At 35.8% G+C, this 25180-nt stretch overlaps 1 protein-coding gene across 4 annotated transcripts in view; it reads left to right on the top strand.

Moving 5' to 3' along the window:
• The window catches only part of Fgf14 (fibroblast growth factor 14), a 584806-nt gene that overhangs the window by 417932 nt on the left and 141694 nt on the right, over positions 1 to 25180 (top strand). For all 4 annotated transcript variants that reach the window (XM_032917630.1, XM_032917631.1, XM_032917633.1 and 1 more), the window contains 2 exons: positions 21162 to 21272; positions 24693 to 24796. In XM_032917630.1, coding sequence (XP_032773521.1) covers positions 21162 to 21272; positions 24693 to 24796 — 215 coding nt within the window. The remainder of the gene's footprint in view (positions 1 to 21161; positions 21273 to 24692; positions 24797 to 25180) is intronic.

Genomic DNA, 25180 nt, shown 5'->3' on the forward strand with positions numbered 1-25180 from the left:
TGTTCTAGCTAGAACTTCCAGTACTATATTGAAGAGATAGTGAAAGAGTAGGCAGTCTTGTCTTGCCCCTGATTTTAGTGGAATTGTATTGTTTCTCACAATTTAATTTGATATTGGCTGTTGATTTATTGTTTATTGGTTTTATTATGTATAAGATATGCCTTGAAACTCCTGATCTTTGCAAGACTTTTAACATGAAGATGTGTTGTATTTTGTCAAAGGCTTTTTCAGCATCTAATAAGATTATCATAAGATTTTTTTTTAGTTTGATTATATAGTGGATTACGTTGATGGATTTCCATATATTGAACCATCCCTGCATCCCTGGGATGAAGCCTGCTTGATTATGGGGCACTATGGTTTGATGTGTTCTAGAATTGTGTTTGTGAGAATTTTATTGAGTATTTTTGCACTGATATTCATAAGACAGATTGGTCTGAAATCTTCTTTCTTTGTTGGGTCTTTGTGTGGTTTAGGTATCAGCATAACTATAGCTTCATGGAATGAATTTGGTGGTATTCCTTTTGTTTCTATTTTGTGGAATAGTTTGAGAAGTATTGGTAATCTTCTGTAAAGGTTTGATGTTCTGTAGTGAAACCATCTGGCCCTTGGCTTTTTTGGGTTGGGAGATTTTAATAACTGTTTCTATGTCCTTAGGGATTATGGGATTGTTTAGGTAGTATATATGGTCCTGAGTTAACTTTGGTACCTGGTATCTATCTAGAAAATCATCTATTGCATCTAGATTCTCTGTTTTCTTTTTTAAGTATTGCCTTTTGTTGTAGAATCTGATAAATTTTTGTATTTCCTCACTTTCTGTTATGTCTCCCTTTCCATTTCTCATTTTGCTAAATTGGATACTGTTTTTATGTCCTTTAGTTAGTTGGCTAAGGATTTATCTATCTTGTAGATTTTCTTAAAGAACCAGCTCTTAGTTTTTTTTTATTCTTTTTATAGTTCTCTTTCTTTCTTATCAGTTTATTTCAGTTCTGAGTTTATTTCCTGCTGTCTACTCCTCTTGGGTGTCCTTGCTTCCTTTTGTTCTAGAATTTTCAGATATGCTATTAAGTTGTTAGTGTAGGATATCTCCAATTTTTTATGAAGGCACTTTGCTTTCATTTTTTTTTATAGGTTTGGATATCCTATGCCTTCATTTTAGTTAATTTCTAGAAAGTCTTTAATTATTTTCAGTATGTTCATGGATGCCCAGAATGGCTGAGTACAGACTGCTATGAGATTTGTCTACCATTTTCTGAAACTCTCTAAATCTGCCATCCTGACCAAATGGTCCTCAAAAAATGCTCTAGCTCTCCTCCTATAAAAGACACCTGCTTAGTTGACAAGCCTCTGTTTACCTTTTTTTACCACCCACAGACTGGCCAGGTCTGTCTCAGTTCAGGCAGCCTTCCACTGACCACCTGGTTTGGAATGATCAACTTCTATACTTACGTCTTACGATCTACAGACACCTGTGAAAAATAGCTATCTTTGATCAGTAACATTACATAAATGACTAAGTAGTTTTTATTAATCCAGTTTTTATTTGAATGCAACTTGATAACCACATAAAACGTCACATTTATTAAAACCAAAATACCTCAAAATCATCACTCAGCCAGGGTCTTAACCCTTTTTTTTTTAAAACAGAAAGTTCCTGAATTAAATGGAAACTTTTTAACTACATGACACTCATGGTACACAGGTACTGAAAGATTGGTTTGAGATTTTAAAACTGTTAAAAAGGAAAACTGAATTCTTGAAGTCTGTTTTAGAAGAAAAGGAGACAGGTGTGGACAGAGTTAAGAGGTATTTTGGAAGGTGGCATTAAAAGTCTCACCTTTTATATTTATCTACTTTGTTTTTCATTGTGATGAGGGTCAACTCCAGGCTTTCTTGACCTCCTGGCTTCTATAGATTCTTGATTTTTTTTCTAAAATCTGTGGGAAATTAACTGTAGATCAAAAAGGCTTTGGGTAAAGAGGAACTTAATGGCATAAACCTGGCTAAAAAATGTAGGAATATAAAAGCCCTTAGAGATAAATCACCTGTTGTTTCTAAAGGAGTGTGCCCACATAAGCATTTCAAGTGATGCTTTTCCTAGAATTATCCTTTACTTAGAATTTAATAGTACATAAATGTGATATCAAAGACACAAATGGTAAATTCAGTACGAAGAAAGGAAATCAAGACAATGAAGTCAGATATATGCAAGGCAGGGAGAACAGAAAGAACTGCTGTATTGTTTGCTTTTACATATTTCTGAGAATGTCCCACACAAGTACAATATTTACATCATAACCATTTTACATTCTCCAACCTCCAATTCTTTCCATGTTCTCCCAATTCCTTCTCAACCTCAAAACCTTTTTCTTCATCAATCATCATTGTTATATATACACACATGTATTTGTCAATATAGACTGCTGAGTCTATTTAGAGTAAATAGTCTATTAAGTATCATAGCTTGCATTTGTGTGTGTGCTTGTGCATACTGCCCACATGCACAGGCATGCACGTATGTGCACATATACATTTAAGGCTGACTTGGAATTATATCACTTGTCAGGGGTATTGTTCACACCCTATATGTAGAGCTACAGAAAATGTATTGTAACTAAAAGATGTTGTTTTTTAAATTTAAATTCACTCCCCACTTTTCTTTCTTCCTCAACCCTGTAGCCTGTAAATAACCCAAACAAGGAGATTGCCTATTAAACTTACTATGAGCTAAAGCAAAATTTGAAATACACAATTTAGATACAACGCAAAGGGAAATTTAAAGGGGAGATTGAATGCAGTTTTGTGCATATTTTCTCCCAGATTTTAGCATATGTAACTCCCACTAAAGTGGGCCTGGTATGGCCACAGACATGGTCTTACAGTTGAAGAGTTCTCAAAATAGTTTCAAACTTTAAACTGCTGCAGATTAATGTATTTTGAAACTTCGCTCAATAAGTGAGATCTATCTGTTTTTATCAGATAGTTTGACAAGAAATAGTTGTCTTTTCTCCTGATTCCTTCCTCTCTTCACCCTTCTTAAATGGCAAATTCCTCCTGATACAACCCCTAAAGGGGAAAAAGACAGAGTCTGCAGGCATGTGTATATATATATATATATATGGAGATGCTGGAGGCATAATTATTGAGATGTCCTCAGATCATGTCATTTCTAAAGTAAAAGCTGCTTTTGGCTCAGATTTGTCCTGTGTCTGTCTTAGGTTTATCTCTATGATAACATATCTTAGAAAAACAACTGAGGAGGACAAAAGGTTTAGTTTAACTAATAATTTTAGCAAGGATGCAGTTTGTCATGGAAAGAAGTTCACCAAGGAAGGTATGGCTTCATGAGTACAGAACCAGACAGTTTGTGTCAGCAGTGTGGCCACCGAAAGAGAACAGAAAGAAAGGCTATGTTGTTCAACGTCTGCTCCAAGTGACCCAGTGATGTACTTTCTCCAGCCAGTCTCCCCCTTCTAATATTTCTAAGACTTTGCTAAACAGAGCCACCACCTGCAGACCAAGTGTTCAAACACATAAGTCAATGAGGATACTTCACATTCAAACCACAACAGTAACTGTAGGTCATTCTTTTAAAAACAATCACGAAATTAAGTGAGCATATCATTGATTCTTTCCTCAATTTCTCTCTTGAATGCTCTCAGGGCTAGGGCATCTATTGCTTTGTGGCTCTTTATTCATTGGACAGCTCAGAGTACTGCATCTATCCCAGTGGGTTTCACCTGGAGTTAGCAGTGATCAAAGAAGATACTGCCCAGATCTTGATACTACTCAAATTTGTCCTAAATCTGTATTCTGAGGCAGCATAAAATTTTTTCTGCTTTCCCTTGTCATGCATCCCCACACATCTGAAGACAACCTTTTACCATCTTCAAAGTAAACATTTTCTAGAGAAATTATTTCAACACTATCCGTACCAAGTCATTTCTCTCCAATCTGTTGGTGTTTATCAGTGTGTACCTTCATTAGTTTATTAACATCCTGAGTATGCTGAGAGAAAATTGAATTACATGTTATAATACAAACACCACAATTCCCTTATTGTGTCGCTCTTAGGTAAGTGGTGCTGTGCCTCAGTTTCCTCATCTTCATAGTAAGGAAAACCATGCTGCCTTCCACAAAAAATCTGATGGGAGTATTATGTGAGTTAATAGACAATAAAACAACTAGAATAGTTTCCGGCTCAAATTATGTTCTCAGAAAATAAAAGACATTGTTCTTTTGACTGATTAGTTTTGGAGGGTCCCTATCAGTTTATGCTGCCTCATTGTCTTAAGACGTCATATGGTTGGTTGAAGCTGGGAGCAATTGTCAGTAATATCCTCTGGCTATGAGTTACTTTTGGCATCTAGTAAACATCCTGGAAAAAGTAGATGCACAGCACATTCTCACTCAACAATCAAGTTAAATGCTACAATTTCTGAAAATATCCATAACTAAAACCTGAAGTGAACTTCTCTTATTTTTCACTGTGAGCTGCCCTATCCCCTGTAAACTGTACAGTACAATTTTTTTTTATTAACTTGAGTATTTCTTATTTACATTTCGAGTGTTATTCCCTTCCCCGGTTTCCGGGCAAACATCCCCCTAATCCCTCCCCCTCCCCTTCTTTATGGGTGTTCCCCCCCATCCTCCCTATTGCCGCCCTCCCGCAACAATCACGTTCACTGGGGTTCAGTCTTAGCAGGGACCAAGGGCTTCCCTTCCACTGGTGCTCTTACTAGGCTACTCATTGCTACCTATGAGGTTGGAGCCCAGGGTCAGTCCATGTATAGTCTTTGGGTAGTGGCTTAGTCCCTGAAAGCTCTGGTTGCTTGGCATTGTTGTTCATATGGGGTCTCGAGCCCCTTCAAGCTCTTTCAGTCCTTTCTCTGATTCCTTCAACGGGGGTCCCGTTCTCAGTTCAGTGGTTTAATGATGGCATTCGCCTATGTATTTGCTGTATTCTGACTGTGTCTCTCGGGAGAGATCTACATCCGGTTTTTCTGGTTAACTTTACAGCTTGGTTGCAAGATCACTTTTTACCAAAAGGCTTTTGGCACCGAATTTTAGTAAATGATAGTACATTTTAATTCCAGTGGATGCTTTCAAGCTTTACTGTTAAACACTTTGGTCATGCAAATCTTCCTGGAGAATTTCTTAAGATGACCTAAGATGGGTCTGTCTAGCTATTGAATACCATGAATGAATCAAATGTCTGTTTTACAAATTCTTTAAATTTAGGGAAACTCACTTTTTGTTTCCGAAAAAAGTCAGTGGTGCCCTGTGGTGTCATTCTGTATTAAATTTAATACTTTAAGCCTCAGACTTGTTCATTTATCCTCAGTGATTTTCTATTTATATTCTTGTTACAGAGAACAAAGTAGAAATATCTTAGTATATTCTCCGAATTTTATATTCATCCTTATAATTCCTTCAGTTTCTGATTTTGGTTTTAAAGTTACCAGCAATGAACAAATATCTAAAGATTGCTCTGCACTTTTTTCTTTTTTTATGGATTGAGTATCATCCAGAATTAATTTCTATTGGTATATTGCAGCAGGACTTTACTTTGAAATCTGTTTTGTCATTTTTAAAAAAATAAAGATGTCAGGGATTGGGGATTTAGCTCAGTGGTAAGGCGCTTGCCTAGCAGCACAAGGCCCTGGGTTTGGTCCTCAGCTCTGGGAAAAAAAAAAGATAAATAAATAAATAAAAATGTCTCATTTTATTTACTATTTCATTATTTATTTTATTTATGGTGCTGTGTGAGTCATACCTAGGGACTTAGGCATGTAAGACATGTACTATATTATTATGAATTTATTAATATAGATTATTATTATTATTGTATATTGTTTCCAATCCTGTAAAATGTATAATTTCAAAACATTTGAGAGATTAATGGTGCATATAGATGATAGATAAACATAACATAAAAAGATAGATTATGCATAAAGCTGCTATGAGAATTCACGTATTGTCCTATGCATTTATTTATGTGGGCTAAATACCTAGAAATAGTATATGATCACATAATATGTTAATGTTAAACATTCCAAATTTTTTTTTCTTGTTGGGTCTTTGTGTGGTTTAGGTATCACTGTAACTGTGGCTTCATAAAATGTATTGGGTACTGTTCTTTTTTGTTTTTATTTTATAAATTAGTTTGAGAAGTATTGGTATTAAGTCTTCTTTGAAGGTCTGATAGAATTCTGTACTAAAACCATCTGGTCCTGGGGATTTGTTTGGTTGGGAGACTTTTAATGACTACTTCTACTTCCTTAGGGGTTATGGGACTATTTAGGTGGTTTATCTGATCCTGATTTAATGTTGGTATCTGGTATCTGTCTAGAAAATTATCCATTTCATCTAGATTTTCCAGTTTTGTTGAGTATAGACTTTTGTAGTAGGATCTGATAATTTTTTGAATTTCTTCAGTTTCTATTGTTATGTCTCCATTTTCATTTCTGATTTTGTTAATTAGGATACTGTCACTATGCCATCTGGTTAGTTTGGCTAAGGGTTTATCTATCTTGTTGATTTTCTCAAAGAACCAGCTCCTGGCTTTGTTGATTCTTTGTATAGTATAGTTCTTTTTCTTTCTACTTGGTTGATTTCAGTCTTGAGTTTGATTATTTCCTGCCATCTACTCCTCTTGGGTGTATTTGCTTCTTTCTGTTCTGGAGCTTTCAGGTGTGTTGTTAAGCTGCTAGTATATGTTCTCTCCAATTTCTTTATGGAAGCACTCAGAGCTGAGTTTTCCTCTAAGAGCTGGGGATAGCCAGTATAAAGTTCCAGATGCCAGGGACCCAAGAGGTTGCCAGGACCCAACAGAGAGGACATTAGCTGAAATACCCAATGAAGGGGAGATAACACCTGTAAGGACCATACTCAATGGATAGACATGGCCTCCGGTTGAGGGATGGGTCTACTCACCTCAAAAATATTAAGCCTGAACTCCTGTCCAAAGGAAATACAGGGACAAATAGTGGAGTGGAGACTGAAGGAAAGGTCATACTGAGACTGCCCCACCTAGGAATCCATCCAATCTGCAGACACCAAACCCAGACACTATTGTTGATGCCAAGAAGGGCTTACTGACAGGAATCTGATATAACTGTCCCTTAAGAGGCTCTGCCAGAGCCTGACCAATACAGAAACAGATATACACAGCCAAACATTAAACTGACCATGGAGACACCAGTGAAGAAGTTAGAGGAAAGACTGAAGGAGCTGAAGGGTTTGCAACCCCATAGGAAGAACAACAATATCAACCAACCAGACTCCCCTTACCCCAAAGTTCCCAGAGACTAAACCACTGACCAAAGAGTACATAAAGGGAATCCTTGGCTCCAGCTGGATATGTAGCAGAGGATTGACTTATGGGGCATAATTGGGAAGGGAGCCTCTTGGTCCTGTGGAGGCTTGATGACCCAGGACAGGGGAATGCTAGTGTGCTGAGGCAGGACTAAGTAGGCAGGTAGGGGAGCACTCTCATACAGACAGGGGAGGGGAAGGAGATGGAGTTTGTGGATGGAGTTTGGGAGTGGTAGGGGATAACATTTGGAATGTAAATAAATGAAATAGCCAATAAAAAAAAACAAAAAAATTTCCAAAGTGATTAGGAAATCTACTCTTCCCATTATCTATGAAGCTCCAATGTATCTATAATCTTGTCAGTCATCTATATGATCATCACTTTTTTTTTGTTTTTTAAATTTTTATACAAAATGTTCTAGCTCATCCTTTCTGTGGTTTTACTTTTTATTTTCATGGTAGATGTCAAGTCCTTATTTGTTCCCTTTTTGTTGCTGCACATTGTCTGGCAAAAATACTGCATTACGTTTGCCCATCTATTTGTTTTCATATACTTTGTTTCTTCATTTAAGCTTGAACAAGATAAAAAGTGTGGTAATATTTTACTCAGCCTGTGGTTGGCAGTTTGCATTCACAAATTTTGTTCCTTTTGAGGAGTTCAGAAATTTTATAATGTATAAAAATCATTATTTATATAAATGGACTGTGTTTCAGATGTCATACATACACCATGAGATAAGATGGCGTATGTACTATAAAACCTAGAAGGAAAGTAAAAACACAAAAATTCTCTTTTTCTTAAATGATACTGTGATGAAGCTGTGGTATATGCATAGGTAAACATTTAAAATTTTAAAAGATTGTGTCATGAGAACATTAATGTGATGTGGGCCTTTTTTGACAGCATATAGAGTATATACTTCAGCAAAATTGCTATTTTTCCTTTCTTTTCTCCTGATACTTGTACTATTATTATAAATTTTGCTTTGGATATTTGTGTCAGTTTCTGACACAAGCAGCTGAAGACAAGATATCTGCTGGCTCACAGTTTGTGACGTTGCAGTTCACCATGGCTCAGTGTGAGGGTACAGTTCATCATGGCTTACAGTCTGAGGGTACACAGTTCATCATGGCTCACAGTCTGAGGGTACGCAGTTCATCATGGCTTACAGTCTGAGGGTACACAGTTCATCATGGCTTACAGTCTGAGGGTACACAGTTCATCATGGCTTACAGTCTGAGGGTACACAGTTCATCATAGCTTACAGTCTGAGGGTACACAGTTCATCATGGCTCACAGTTTATGAGGGTATAATTTATCATGGTTCACAGTCTAAGGGTACATGGTTCATCATGACTCATTCTATGAGGGTATAGTACATCAGGGATCACAGTGTGGGCGTACAGTTCATCATGGTTGAGAAGACAGCAGGACAATGAATTCCGCTGGTTACACTGAATCTTCATTCAGGAAGCAGACAGAAATGAATGCTGTTGCTTGACTAATTTTCATCTTTTTGCACAGTCTCAGACCCCAGCATGTAGATTGACTTAGGGTGGATCCTCCATTGTCCATTAAAACTGTCTGTAAATGCATTGACAGGCATACCCAGAGAAAGTGTCCCCATGTGGTCTTAAGTCCCATTGAACTGTCAATTTTGATTGGCTGTTAAATCTGCTATATGTGGTTTCACATAATTATTATTCCGTCTTAAATTGTCAGTTTTTAAAGAGATGCGAGTAACAGTAAAACATCTATATATTGACCTGCACATTTGTCATCTGTTGGTCTCTTTTGGATCCATGTTGCTATCTGGTTGTCCTATTCATTGTCCTAAGGGAGCTCCTGTAACATTTCTTGAGTGGAAGGTCTACTGAAGACAAATTCTGCTGTGTGAAAATGTTCACCTTACCTTTGAATTTTAAGTGACATTTTTACTGGGCTTAGAATCTTATAACATTGTTTTTTTTTTCTTTCAATACAGTAAAGGTTGCTCCATTGTATCTTGTTTGAATTGCCATAAACAAGAATCTCCTGCCCTTCCCATCTTTGTTTCTTTTTAACAAGGTCCCCTCTATAAAACCCAGGGAAAAGTAAAATCAGAAAACAATGCAGACAGTCTCTTCATCTGTGGCTTCAACTACTATATTTTCTGCTGTGGCTCAGTTTTCCTCAGTTGTCTTATTTTTGGATTTATACAGTTGTTCAAATATTTCTGCTGATACTTTTCATAAATTTGGACATTTCCAAGCTATTATTCTCCCTCCCTTCCTCTTTTTTGATCTTCCTTGCTTCCTTCCTCCCTCCCTCCCTCTCCTTCCTTCCTTCCTTCCTTCCTTCCTTCCTTCCTTCCTTCCTTCCTTCCTTCCTTCCTTTTTCTTTCCTTCCATGTAGTCATACTGAGACTCTAATTAAACACACCAACTTTCTTAAAGTTGCTAACAAAGCTCCCTGAAACTTTGGTAATTTTTTCTAAAAATTATTTTTTCCTTTGTGTTTCATTTAAAACTATTACCACTTCTTTGTTCTAGAGTTCATTAATTTTGTATATAATTTTTTTTGTAAATTTGATTTATTTAATGTATTAGTGCTACATTGCATATACATCCGCAGACCAGGAGAGGTCATCGGATCTACTTATAGATGGTGGTAAGCCACCATGTCTTTGTTGGGAATTGAACTCAAGACCTCTGGAAGAGAAGCCCATGCTCCTATCTGATGAGCCAGAGTTCATTATTTTTCACTCTTTAATTGCCAACTAGTCTTTAATCTCATACAACACATATATGTTTATTCTATGTTGTAGATACTTAACAATACTTTATTTATGTGTGTCTATGATTTGCTTACATGTATGTATGTGTACCACATGCATGCTTAGTACATGTGGAGACCAGAAGAGGACTTAGATTGTCCAGAAACTGAATGTGCACAGGGTTGTAAGCAATCATGCTCTTAACCACTGAGCCATCACTCCTGACATGTTGTAGACTTTATCCCTAGAAACCCCTTTGGAGTTATTTTTATTTCTTCCAAATATAAACAGAATTCAAACTCAGGGAATCAAATCAGGACTTAGTGTTTTCTTTGTGAGTATTTTAGTGACTAAGCTACCCTGCAATTCCCAGCTATACATTCATTTTAGATCTTGCTTTCAAGATTTATAATGTGAGACAGATTCAAGGTTGAAGTTGCTTTTTTCCTAACACTGAGGGAAGACATATTTGTTCTTTGTTCAGAGCCCTGAAAGTTATGAAAATTTCCAGTGTGACTGTGATTCTCAGTTCTGTGCATCTGAGATTCCAATACCCCTCATACATTTGATGCTTCTTTTCAGCCTCAGGTTCTTTCAATGGTATGACTTACTAATCCTTGGCTGTGTGTTTGAGAGGATATTGTGTCTTAGACATTTTTCCTTCTTTATTACTTTGTTAGCACCCCCCATCTCCACAGATGCTCATTTTGACCTGCTCACTCTAGGAATGCCAAACCCTTTCTGGGTGTGCTTGTATCCAGCATGTCCTGCAAGATTCATAAAATCTTGCACTCTGGAGAGAAGACTTCTCTGCACAGCTTCTCCATTGTTGACTGCCTTTTATTTCTAATGGTCAATGGGTTTTATCATTCAGCCTTTTGGATTTATATGTTATGTATGGGAGAGCACTGCTGTTCTTACCCTTTCCTCTCTCTTCCCTTCCTCTCCTTTATCCTCCTTCCTCTTCCTCCCCTTTTCTCCTCTTCCCATTCCTACTCCCTCCCTCCCCATCCCATCCCTTTCTCCCCTTTGTCTTCCTTCCCCCTATGGTCATACATTCATTATGCATGGCATTGAATTTCATGGCACTCTTTCATACATATGCATCATGTTCTTTAAGTATAACCTTATACTAATCTTGTACCAACCCCTTTACCCTCTCATTTCTCATCTGTTAATACTTCCATTAGTTTTCTTGTTTCTCTATACAGTTTCTCTTATACTTTCATATTATATACACATCAATGATTTGATATATCACCACAAAATCTAGACTCCCTGGTGACTTTCCTATAATTATTTAAAAAGATGGTTACTACCAAAGGTTGTGAGGCACTGTGGAATACTCCATCTAAGTTCTTACCTAAAAAGGGCAGTACAGGCACACATAATAAATGTATATCTAGAATTTTTTTAACTTGGCCACCAAATTTATTTTAAGCAGTATATCTAGAATTTTAAAATATCAGCTAAATAGCAATTAAAATATCTTATGATCTACACTCTTCATAAAAATTTAAGTAACACACATAGTTGTTTGCTTAGCCATCTGAGATGGCTTATCCTTAACTAACTGCAGCCTAGTTCTCTCTAATATTTATGCTAGTATGAGTCAATATAAATGTTTCCTGCTGCAATCTTGAGTGTTTTAGTATGTGGTGTTGTTGACACACTAACACAGACTCTGAGAGTGAATAATTGTGTGTCTGCTGCAATTGCTGAGGCACATATGTGTGATGCATCAGCCCACTGAGGAATGCAAAGTGGGACACTGTTGTGCTCTGCATGTGCACTCCAATATGTAGGCTAGGCCTGAATAGAATCACTCAAAAACTGGGAATAATTCCTGGCATAATGCAGCATTTGGAGTGTCCTTGGAAATATACTCATCTACATAGGTGTTCCTGATTTCTCAGTGTTGCCACTGAAGAATAAGTTATCATTTACTTAACTGAGCCAAAGAGTGCTGAATATTTTCACTTAAATAATCAATATTTATAATTAATGTCTTTACATTCAAAACTATAAAAGAAATAAATCACTGGGACAAAGTACAAAACACTTTGATGCAATTTTATCTCATCTTTACAAAGATGATGAAGTAAGTTTTAGAAAATCTCATATTGTGGCTATTACATTGTCTAAATCAAGAGGATGCTAAGGGCTTTGAGAGTTTTAATATGTCTCTAAAATGTTAGGATATTGCAGTTATAGAATATTGGTAGAAATTAATGTTGGAAAAAGGGTGTTTCCTAGGAGAGTTCCAAATACTTCTTTACTTTGGCACATCCAGACACTGGATATTTGGACAGCTTTTGAGAATTAGGCTTTTGATCCTTGAATTGTTATAATCTAGGTTGTGTCTTAGAAATATGGATCATGTGCTAAGCAGGATTCCTGAATGTCATGGGTATATATGTATATATGCAGGTATGAGAGCTTGCTTATGTGGGCATACATGCAAGTGTGTATGTAGGTGTGAGTAACCTTGAGATAAGAGGTTAACAGCAACTGTCTTGCTCTATCACTTCTCACCCTCTTCCTATCCAACAGTGTATCTCACTGAGTCTAGAGCTCAATATTTTTGGCTAAGACTGGTGGCTATCAAACTTCATTCCATGCCCATCCTCAAGATGGTTTGCCTGACTATACCTAGCTTTTATGTGGTTGCTGGGGATTTGAACTCACATCTTCATGCTTGTACACAAAAATCTTTTATACACTGAAAGCAGCATTCTAACTGTCTGCCTTCCCTCTAATGATTTCCTCAAGCATATCCCTTTGCCCAAGGTTCTCGTGTCCAGTTCTTACCATCTTATAATTTACCAAAAGACATTATCTTTTTAACACAATTGTTTTTTTTCTCTTGACAATTGTTTTGGAAAACTGTTTTCATTTGTTTTGGAAAACTGTTTTCATTTTTATTTTCACATTTATCTTTATATCAAATAGGCTTTTCTATTCAGATACCTAAGAATGATCTTAAAAATAATATATTTTATCCAGAGAGCTAGTTAGAGCTTGTATAAATATTTTAAAATGAACAGAAAGCATATTTGATTCAATAAGTATTCCCTGATAGTCTATTCTGTGAAAATCATACTATTAGGTAGCCATGTGGAAATATGCAGATATCGAAGGATTTATAGGTTTTTATAGTGCTAGTGAGTCTTTTACATTCAATGCACAACACAGAGATGAAAGGGTACAATAATAGCTTTTCTTAATCATCCTAGAGGTCAAGGCTGACATCTCTATACACACATCATGTTAACAAGAGAAAAGCATAAACAAACTTTTAATTAATATCTTATTGTCATGGAATCTTCAGACATGAAGACCTGAAGAACTTTTAAAACCTATTTTCACATTGATAAAGGAATGTGACTGGACAATAAGTTACACTCTTCTGACAATAAACTGAGGTGTCCAGTGAAGATTTGTCATCTTGGCCTCTCAGTGTAGCTTTCATTCTAAAACTTCTCTGAAATGATAGGTTTAGAGGAAACAGGAACACGATCATCTGAAGGTCTGTTGATTGCTTTGTAGAAAAAAGGGTTCTGGGTTTTGCCACCCAGTTTAGGAAAGGGAAATTCTGGTTTATATTATTGACATTGAGGGAGAATAAACCTGGAGACAGCAGTTTTAGAGAAGGTTAAAGATCTCAGAGAACTCACCCTGTCAAAGTAACACACATGAAAAACAATCCGAGCCCCCCCAAACCCCCCAAAGCCCTTTGAGAATAAAACCAATATCCTCTGCCTGGCTTGTTTTTGTAGACCTGACTGGGGAAAGGAGAACAAACACACAAAGAAATGTACAGTAAAGCTGGGCTCTGGTGGGTTGTAGAATTCAGAACCTCAGTCCTGTAACACAAGAAGCAGGATTAGACTTGGCAGTAGGTCCCCATAAGTGCAATCTCTGACTGTAAGCTACCAGAAGGAGAAAGCTGTTGTAGATGCTTCTGTATCTGTCACACTTGCACGTGGATTAGAGGAGGGCTTTGCCAATTTCAAGGGTCTGAGCTATCAGGGTCCTTCTCAGAGAGTAAGCAGGAAGTTGGACTGTCTATCATACCTCAAAGCCTGCCCACAATGATTTACTTTCGTCAACATAAAAGTTCTCCCTCCTAAGTTCAATAACCTCAAACAGCAGTACAAGGTAGGGGGAGCAAGAGTTCAGGCACATGAGCTTATGGGGACATTTCCCAGGTAAACTGTACCATGTTAGAATGGCTGGAACAAGGAATGGATTCTCTCGACAGCATTGTGTTTGTAAGTGGAAGAGAATGACTATCATCCCAAGAAATAAGTGGAAGGATATATGAAATTTCGTGTGACTTACTGACAGCTATCGTTGTCCTTAGCGCCTCTAACATCTTTAACATACCTTCTTCATCAGCCTTCTAGAAGTATTCAGGACATGGTGTCTGATAATTTATAGCTTTTGGGAAGAGACTCAATTCTTTTTTCGCTACTAGGAGTGCCAAAATCTAATTAGATTTGCCACATTTCCCCCATAAACATATTCTAGAAACTGTTTGTATCCTAGAGAAAAATGTGTGTATGTTTTTATAGCTAAAGGAAGAGTTATGTTTAAGAAATTCTACTGGCATTTAATGAGAACCAGATATATAACACATCAGTCGAGGACATGTGAACTGACACATCAGTGTATTTACTATACAAAATGTACAATGTAGTGAACATTTACTACTATGAACAGTAATTAAAAGCATGCATGACATCAAATGGTTTGTCCTGGCAACTTTTTTGTCAATATACATATTGTAAGAAAAGAGCTTATGATTGTGATTGATCTAAATGAAGCCACTTCTGAGAGAGTAATTGTTCTAAATTAAAAGCATTGGGCATTTCCCCACTCTATGTTCAGGCATTTAGATTCATTTGCATGTTTTTCAATTCTTTACATTGAGAAGAAATTCAGTACAAAAATATTTTTCATGATGTAGATACATTAGTTTACATTGTGTCTGTTTTAATGTTCATAATTTTGTGCAAAGGGTATCTTCAAAAACAGTTTTAGGGAACTGAAATGTATAGAACATTAATGAAAAGAAGAAAAAAGAACTGAGACAAAAAGAAGAGAATGAGTTATTTATATTTCCTTAAACAGACTAGATAGTCTGGGGATGTAGAGTTTTTAGAGGGCAAAGAACTAACTACCAATCTTATGAATAGAAATTTTTTTACGTGAATAGTTAAAATAAATGTTAGACCTCAAAACTTACTTGTATTTGGTTATTAATTGTGGTTCTAAATTGTAAAATTTGGGGTACATGGCTATTGAAAACAAAAGTCTTTGTTCTTAAAGAGTTTATACTTAAAATACTAGGAAAATGTCATACAACTTCATCATTTTAATAAAAATGTGAGCACCTATTCACAAAACGAACCCTTTTGTTTCTCATTAGTAATGTTTCCATTGTTTTATAGATCAGGACACAATATTTATTTAGGGTAAGCATTTTATATCAGAATAACTGAAACTTTGGCTAAATGCCTGCTAGATTTGAGTAGACAGCTTATTTTTTATGTGTCTATTTTACACATGTAATCTCTGAATAAGACATATCATCTTAGCTAAATGTTTGGCATTTGGCAATGTTAATTGTATGTTTTATTTTCAATCCACATTGTATCAGTGTATTTTCCCTTTAAATTATCCTAATGTTAGTTAAAAAACATGATATAATATATAAATCTGCTTTACTTATAAAACATGAATTTCAAACATAGTGAAATATTCATTGGGAAGAACCAATTCAGAGTCAGTGTCCTTGGGATAGCTCATCAGAATCACAGGATCTGTCCACCTGCCTCAGGCTTCTCAAGGACCTGATGTAACATTTAGCTGCATGGAAATACCAATATCACATCCGTGTATTAAAATATAAATTCGTATACATTTAATTCTCATTTTTGAAAATAATAAAATGCAAATGGATTAGCACTGTGCATTGGACCCTTATAGGCAGCCTGCTTTGCACACCCTTACTTTATAGAGTTGTGTTTTTATTGTGGCTGCTTAATGGGTCCTATCCTGCTGGAGACTGTAAGGTTTTCTTGACATGCCAGTGATAATCACACCTCTCATTCTGACATGAAGATTCATGTAGGTGAGTAGCCTAGCAGATGCTAGACTGAGATTTGTGGCAGAGTCGTAGTGGTTGCTCTGCACTCATTCTTCTGGTCAGTCTAGGAGCTCGACTCTATTTGCTCCATGGCATGTGACTGACATGGTTCTCTTTTTCATCTTCTCTTGCTTTGCTACGATCATCCAGGTATATTTTGGCCTTAGAGGAAGAGCTATATTTTTTCTTTTTATGATTGTTTGAAAGATGGATATTAAACTTTAAGTGGCCTTATCAGCAATAAATAATTTTACATCAGGAGCTTCACAAAATCAACTGACAAATGCTAACTTTGAATATTTGGATCAATTACCACACAGAAAAAGTATTTATATTTTTGGTATATATGATTGTAATTTTAATTGTGAATATGTATGAAATATTCTTACTCATTACTCATCAGCCATTAACAGACTTTATTACAATCTCTAGATTTCCATTATAAAAATGGCATACCTTCATTGTACAGAATTTGGCAAAAATTTAAAATATTGATAAATACTTTCAAAATTCAGTATATTTGAATTTTAATGTGTTTTTCCTATAATTTTTTTTCTAATAGGTGGTAAGTTTTATTTTTCCGCATTCCTCTTTAAGAATCTTTGTTTTGTACAAAGCTCTGTGCCAGAGTTTATCTTAAAGTTAGAGGTCCGGAAAGCATAGCTACATGAGCAATCGATGGAGTAACATGTAAAGATTTGGTAGCCATTGTCACTGTGGTTTTTCACACTGTTCAAGCTTCACTCCTGTCAGCCATGTATGAAGTTGCTGTATGTTTTACTAGCCCCTTGTCAGTATTTAATTAACAGTCACTGCAAAGATCATGAACAATGTCACACACTTCACCTTTATGTCACTTTATGTGAATTTGTGTAGTAAATATTATCATATGATTTTACCAATAAATATGGTTTTTAATCATAAATTATAAGACAAATTATTACTGTCTGTTTTAAGTACTGTTGGGTCCATAGATGTGGCTTGAAATGTTTCTGGATATTTTAATGCATCTTAAAGCTCAAAAGTGAGTAATTGCTATGTTTAAAAAATAATGATGAAGAACTCAAAAGATGGTTTAGTTGACATTGTATTTAGTGAGAGTGCGTGAGAATCCCACACTGGTGAGATGATAAAGGAAGAAGAGCATTAGGCAGTGAAGAAGCATTCTTTGGAGGCAAATATCTCAATAGGTGGACTATGAAAACAACTTGGTGTTATGGGTGTGATGGTGTTCAGATAACAGTCAAGTCATGGGTAGAAACTCCTTTTAGCTCTAGTTGAAGATGAGAAAATTACAGGAAAAAATGGTATGCGTGGAGATTTAGAAATGTAGTGCTGCCTTACAAATCTGGTGAGGGATTCACAGGGATTAGGCAGAAACTGGAAACTTAAGAACTGGTCCAGCTACAGAGTGGTATGGATGTAAACTTTCAATGACTTTGATACTAACAATTCCATTCCGGCTTTGCCTTTCCCATTTGCTTGTGAGTATGTAGGGTTGAGACACAGGTATATTTTGGTCTTAAAGGAAAAGTTATATTTTTTCTTTTTATTATGATAGAAATGGTAGAACTTCTGTTTACTTCCTTTTTATTAAACAGTTTGATTTACATTTTATTTGAAGTCTACAAAGCAATTTAGTTTAATTGTTCTTTTTGTAGAGACCACATAGCCTGACTGTTAAGAAGGCAGGCTGAGTGTTCATATATACTCAACCTCCAGTCTTGTAAAGTCTGTGCCTTTTGTAAAATTACTTTATTGTTCTCTTTCCCAATTTCCTCATCTTTGATTCAGTTTCCTCTGAAGTAGACCCATAGCGAAGATTTAATGAATGAATCAGGTTTTTATAGAACAATGCCTGACAACCAAGGACAAATGTAATTATTAGTTTTTAAAAATAAAAATATCAAGTTCTGTGTAAACAGGTACATTCAAATTAGATTGCTTTTATTATTAAATGAACACCAGAAAATAAAATTCTGTGTTTTATTGTTATTCTCATAATAAGGATGACGTATGGTTCATAAGGGCTCACCGTGTGAGTAAAGGGAAGCTGTGTGCTAGGTTATAGGTTCTTCCTGCCCTGACTGATCTATTTAACTAAACTCTGGAAAAACTAGCGGCTAGAATGTGGTACTATTTAAAATAAATGCCAACAGAACACAAGGATTTTACAGAACTGGACTGTAAAATTCTCTGTATATGTTCACAGGCACTAATAAATTTTTCCATCCTTCTAGCTATATTTTTGTTTATTTTTGAGACAGGGTCTCACTATATATATAGCTGTGGTTATCCTGGAATTCACTATGTAGACCAGGCTAAATTTGAACTCACCGAGAACTGTCTGTTTCTGCTTCCCGAGTGCTGGGATTAAAGGCATACGTCATATCCGCAATATCACTGTTTATTATTTTTCTTGCTACCAATGTACAAATAAGAGCGTAAGAAATGCAACCAATACCAGGTACAGGACTGCAGTGGGCAGGGAATGTTGAACAGATGGATGGGGGGCTATATTCTTTTAAACTAATGCTTATCTCAGGAGTATGAAATTTTGGAAAGAGTTGAGGAAGAGGAAACATGATCAAAATATATTGTATGGAGAAACATCTATTTTCATTAATAAAAACAAAACCAACCAAGCAAACAACAGCAAAAAAATGGCAATTAAGAGTCAAGTAATGGTTAATCTTAACCTTAACCATTAATTTCAACCTGACTGGATTGACTTATCTAGGAGACCGGTTGGGCATGTCTCTGGATATATCTGTGAGGGAATTTCCAGAAAGGATTAACCGCAGGGGAACAAGTACTTTAAATGGAGGCCATATTATCCCATGGATTCAGTGTTCTGACAGAACAAAAGAATGAAAAAGACAAAGCAGAATTATGGGATTATGAAATTTTGAGATTATTTGTTATAAAAGAAAGTATTGATAAATTATTTCATCACCGGTGAAATAAACCAACTCAAGCCAGATTAGTTGTGCAACTAAGTGCAAGTTGATTGGAAGCTGCTCTTAGGTGAGCTCACTGGCCCTAAGGAGTTGCCATGAGAGGGAGAAAGAGAAAGAAAGAAGAGAAAAGAAAGAGAGAATGCTCATGTGCAGAGAAGAAAAGGAGAGAGAAACAGAGAAGGGGAATAAAAATGACTAGATTACTGGGGAAAGGGCAGTCCAGCTCCTGCACTGGAAAGTTCAGTGTTGAGGCCAGGTGGGGACTGAGAGATGCTGGTAGAAGGTGGAGGCCAGGTCTGCTTTGATGTGTAAAACATGCACAGGTATATACACAATCTTAATAATTACTTAGATATCCCCCTTTTACACACCTTTTTATCAGTATTTTAAACACACCTGTCTTCTAACATGCTTGTTACAGTGACGTTATCATACCTCAATGTTAGCTCACTTTCCAGAATGTTATTTGTGTCCAATTCATCATCCCATTTATAAAGTAAATGTGCTCGGTGCAGCAGTGAATAAGAACAATGACTTGGATTGATTATTTTTTTCATTTCTAAAAAGCTGATCAAAATCCCAGAGCTGTTCTGTTGGGGGCAAATCTGCCTGTTTGGCCTGTTTGTTGTTTCTGTTTGCCTGTTGGCTAGTCTGTGTTAAAGACTATGTGTCGGATTGCTCATTGCATCCTGCAATTTGGACAGTACAAACAAATTTGCATGTTCCGTTCAGCTGCTGTGGAGAAAAGCCTGTTGCCATGGTAAGAGTTATGATGTCCCATATCAGCTATGCTTCCAAAATGAGGATGACCTTTGCAAAGCCACATGCAAATATTTATTTTCTTAAATACAGCTAGTTTCTAGAGAAACACTGAATTACCAGGCAGCTACCTTTTCTCAAAGTCTTTAAGTGAGAAGACCCCAATACATAGCTTCCCCTTTTGTTATAGTAAATGCCCGCCTCCCTCTACTTCCATGTCTGATGTCCAAGAATCGGATGATACATACATACATACATACATACATACATACATACATACATACATACTTACACACACACACACACACACACACACACACACACACACACACACACACAACAAAACAAAACAAAACAAAAAAACCCTCGGCTGTTCTATTCAGTTATATAAATGAAGAGTTTGCTTGTTTCATTTACATCTTAAACAGAACATTGTCCTAGAGTTGATTCCTATGTAGATTAATGTATTGTCATGTTTTGCTGTTTTGTCTTGTCTTGCCTTGCCTTGTCTTGTTTTGTTTTATTTTGTTTTGCTTCAGCCGTGCTGGGTCCTGTACATGCAAGGCATCCACTGCAGTGCTGAGCCAAGCCCAGTCTCTTGTGTCCTTTGATTCTAGGTCTCACTTTGAGTTCAGAAGTGAAATGTCTGACTCTTTTGTGTATCATTTATAAACACCACAAATTCTTCCATGCAAGCTGAGGACAAGGGGTATTGTCCAAACTGGGGATTTTATTAAAGATATACATCACATTTTAACATAATTTTTTAAAATACAGTTTTCTCACACTTAAAGGTTGTCAGTTTAAATAAAATGAAAACTTCATTTGAAACCTTGAACGAAGTTTCTGAGTCACTCCACTGCAAAACTCTTGTATTGCCACCCCGAATGATAGAATTAGTTTATAATAATTAGAGGTTAAAGTTGTAATTAAACTAATGATTTAATTAGTTTAACCATCTAATGAATAATGAAAATACACATGCTAGTTTTATGAAATGCCCTATTTTCTGAAGCTTATTATTATGCTTGCTTTAATTGTGGTGGTTTGTGTAGTCTGGCTATCATGACCCAGACAAGTCTGGAGAAATGTGCACCCTTTATAAAATGTCATCTTCTGAAGAAGAAACATGAAATTTTTTTTTAAAAGAAGGAGAACAATCCAACTCTCCCCTGCAGCCCTGTGAATCTGATTACCCCTGTGTTTGCCTTTCAGATCCCCAGCTCAAGGGCATAGTGACCAGGTTATATTGCAGGCAAGGTTACTACTTGCAGATGCACCCTGATGGAGCTCTCGATGGAACTAAGGATGACAGCACCAATTCCAGTAAGTGACCAACCAAGTCTGCTACTCAAATGGCTTTGTGAGATGTGTTTGGAAGTGATTGGTCCTGTTGGCTTGGTTCTAGTTGCCCACTAGATTCCGTGCATCATTTCATTGAGACCTGTGGTGTTAAACTGAGTTTCGTTTTTTCTCAAACAATGGTTATGTCCACAATATCACTGCTCATCTCCTGATTATAACAGTTAGGTACACACTAATGTATTAGTATAAAAGTTAATGTCTTTTGCATAGAGGGCATTCTTCAGGCTCTGTATATATAAACACATTGTATAAAACATGTGTCTTATACCATAGGGTCTGTGTACATTAAACTCTATGTATCTTTTGTAATAATAATATTTCCCTTCTATTTGCTGTTTTTTATATTATACTCGTTACATTTTTCACAGGATTTAAATGTTTTCTCCTATAATGATCTGTAATTTCCTCTAATTGCACATTAGTTTTAACACACACACACACACACACACACACACACACACACCCCTTTTATTGCTAGGTTGAGAAAAATGCCCAAATGGGTTTTGATAGATTCAGTTCCAGGACATACATACAATCCTTAGGTCATGAGCAATGATGACTTCCTGTCAAGTTAACATTCTCTTCACAATATATTATACTCCATGAAAAGAAAGGAAGACCATTTCCATGTAATGGAATCATCAGTTCTTCATGTTTTAGTTCCACTCATCAAGTTCTCAGGCAGAGATTCTGAGAACAATTAATGACATGAAATAAGTTGTTTTACATATGATGCTTCTATGTAAAATATTAATATTTTTGGTATCCTTATATCTGAAGTGAGCTGACATTTTTGAAGAGTGTGTTTACACTGGTAATTTGCAGTAACTTGCTTTACTCTCTTCAAATAATATTATATATACATTTTCTTATTAATCTTCCTTTTCTTTTTTTATAAATAAAAAAATATCCTTCTCTCTATTGTCTCTTCCATTTTTGTCTTAAAAATTACCCCTAGATTATTTCCTATTTATTTATTTATATTTTACTTCTTATTGGGAAAAGAGAAGAAAGATAATTCAGGCACAGACAAGAAGAAAGAAAACAGCTGTTGGTAGAGATTTATAAATAAAATTCTTTTATAGAATTAGATATTGAGTGTTATTATCTGCACAAATCATAACAAAAGTTTTCAAAGGAAAAGAAACAAACTACACCTGAAGGAAAGAGCTTTCCTCTTTGCTTTCTTCTTTTTCTGGCAACATGTGAGGGTGTGAGGTATACATACTGTGAATGCATAGTTAGACCTGACTGTCTGAAATATACAAGGGTCATCACATCACCCAAATGGGTTCTCACTTGAACTGTGGTTTAGGTTCATTTGAAGAACACTTAAGACACTTTTCTTGTGTCCTTAACCTAGCCCTAGAGATTCTGACTTGTTTGGCTCAGGGCTGGGTATGGTCATTTTATTTCATAAACGCAGCCATTTTCATGTACAGCCAGGGTTGAAATCTAGTTGCCGACCAGAGAGTTCTACAACAGAAACACAATCACAGGGACATGTTTATTTTTATTCCACTAGGTTTTACCTCATTGCTTTGTAATTATAAAAATTCAAGGAGAGTGAAAAATAATTTATCTATGTTCTTAACTAGTGCCACTATTTTTCCATGGTCAGCTCCACATTGTTAGTTTGTAAATGATAATTGCTGGTATTTTCCCTGCCAAAATCCCAAGGTAAGAAAGATAGTGTAATTTTTATTAAGGTTATTTTAGGCTATATTTTAGAACTTTTCTACTTCTTATACTATATTATATTCATATTACTCTTGCCTTTGGGAATTATACCATATAGTTGACATGACATATACAAAAGCTACAACATTTTTTAATCAAGATACAGAGATTAAAGTAAATAGGTTGGAAATTATCAGGTTAGGTAGACATATACAAGATTATGTTCTCTCTTAAAATTCTGCATGGAGGTTAGGAATTATCCTACAGTGTCCCTCCTTTCAAATTTTAGGGAGATAATAAAGATAAAAAACAAACATAAGCTTCACATGCAAAAGAAAAACAGAATTTCCAGGACAAAGCCTAGTTCTCAATGGCACCATACTATATTCAACATCAAATAACAAAAAGGACTAAAACTTTTTTCTATATGTCATTACCTTCTAGAATCCTGTTGAAGACAGTTCAGTGTTACTTTGTATATTGTAAGCAACACTCAACTATCCACCTGTGGGACCCCAAATTAATCTATGGGTAATTATCAAGACCATGTCCTGCTGTTTTCCTTTGAGGTGCAGATATGGTATGATCTGGAGAATAGAAATATGTAATTATTGCAAAAGAGAATATAGCTTTCTCCATCATACGTAGTATGATCTTGAAAAAGAAAAACAGAACAAAACCTTCAACATTACTTTTTAATTATGTACTGAGTAGCCTTAGAATAAAATCAAACTGTATATCATTTTCAAGTGACATGTCTTCTGTAAAAAAGTTGAAGACCTAAAGATAAGACATTTTATTCATACATTTGTGTTAAGAGCTAATGCCTATTCCCATTGCTCAGAAGTAAATTCAAGCTAAGGAGTTAAATGAGAGCAGTTAATTAATAGCTTTCTTGTCAATAACACTTGCACTAAGAATACTAATGCAAGCCTCATTGAGTAGTATATGCATATCAGACATATTATGGTTGATAATATCTAAAATGATATTGTTGTATATACTTCATAAAAATACATTAAATACTTTATTAGAAGGGAAGAAAACAAAAATATAACTGGATTTTTAAATTATCAGAAATATAAAACAGCATATTATACTTTTATTTTTATTTATAGATTTATACAATACCAATAAATAAAAGTCTTTCTTGAAAATTAACATGCTATTTCATCTTATTGACACATTTTAAGCTTATTCCATGGGCAGGTATACATCTTTTCTTGGATTTTCTGGTGTCTCATGTTGCTTCTGCCAAAGTAATTTAGTTTGGGAATTACTTCTGGACTTCTGGTCTATGCTGCACTGAAATACCTAGTCATACTGTGTAGAAAATGATAGTTAAATTTAAAGTTGGAGTTTTAAATTCTGTGCCTTGAGAATATCCATAGATGATTTTTTCCTGAAATCTAGTCGGATCAGGGACTTGGATAATAGAAGCACAATTCCAGGCTTGATTCTGTTCTGTCCCCCAAACCCTTCAAAATGTTGTGAGCAAGCCTTCTGTGGGAAAGCGGAAACTGAGATGCTCCTTTTTCTTTTTCATTTAGCAGAAGCTTCTTCATCATAAAGTTCTTTAGTCGACTTGTAAAATAGAAATATTATGATGTTTTTTAAATAACAGAAAGTAAAGGGGGAAGGATTATTGAAATGCATTGCTCCATTTACCGCTTAGTGACAGATCACCTTTATCGTCAACAGCACTGTTCAACCTCATCCCAGTGGGACTGCGCGTTGTTGCCATCCAGGGAGTGAAGACAGGGTTGTACATAGCAATGAATGGAGAAGGTTACCTCTACCCATCAGTAAGTGTCACGTTAATGATATTGGCCCTTAGTGGAGTATTAGTAAAATAGCAAGCGTAGCAACAAAAGCTAATGATGTGTGTCCATGGATTCTGACGTGTTGACTAAGATTTGGTCCTTATTTCACTACTGCAGGAGCTGTTATTAATTATTCATCAGTGTTTGGTGATGGGCACATCTGGAAAAATAGTAATCTTGTATCTGGAAATGTCTTTGCCACATTTTGAAGCACAGCCTAGTTCACAAGTAGAATTGAAAAATGTGGTGTTATTTTGCTTTCACTTCTCTTTATAGATGTTTTGGAGACTTTCAAAAGAAGTACTATTTGTCCACATTTTCTTTTAGTAATTCATTTTACTCAGCTTAATAACTGAATATTTATTT

The sequence above is a fragment of the Rattus rattus genome, chromosome 12 (genome assembly GCF_011064425.1).
Source record: "Rattus rattus isolate New Zealand chromosome 12, Rrattus_CSIRO_v1, whole genome shotgun sequence".
NCBI lineage: Eukaryota > Metazoa > Chordata > Mammalia > Rodentia > Muridae > Rattus > Rattus rattus.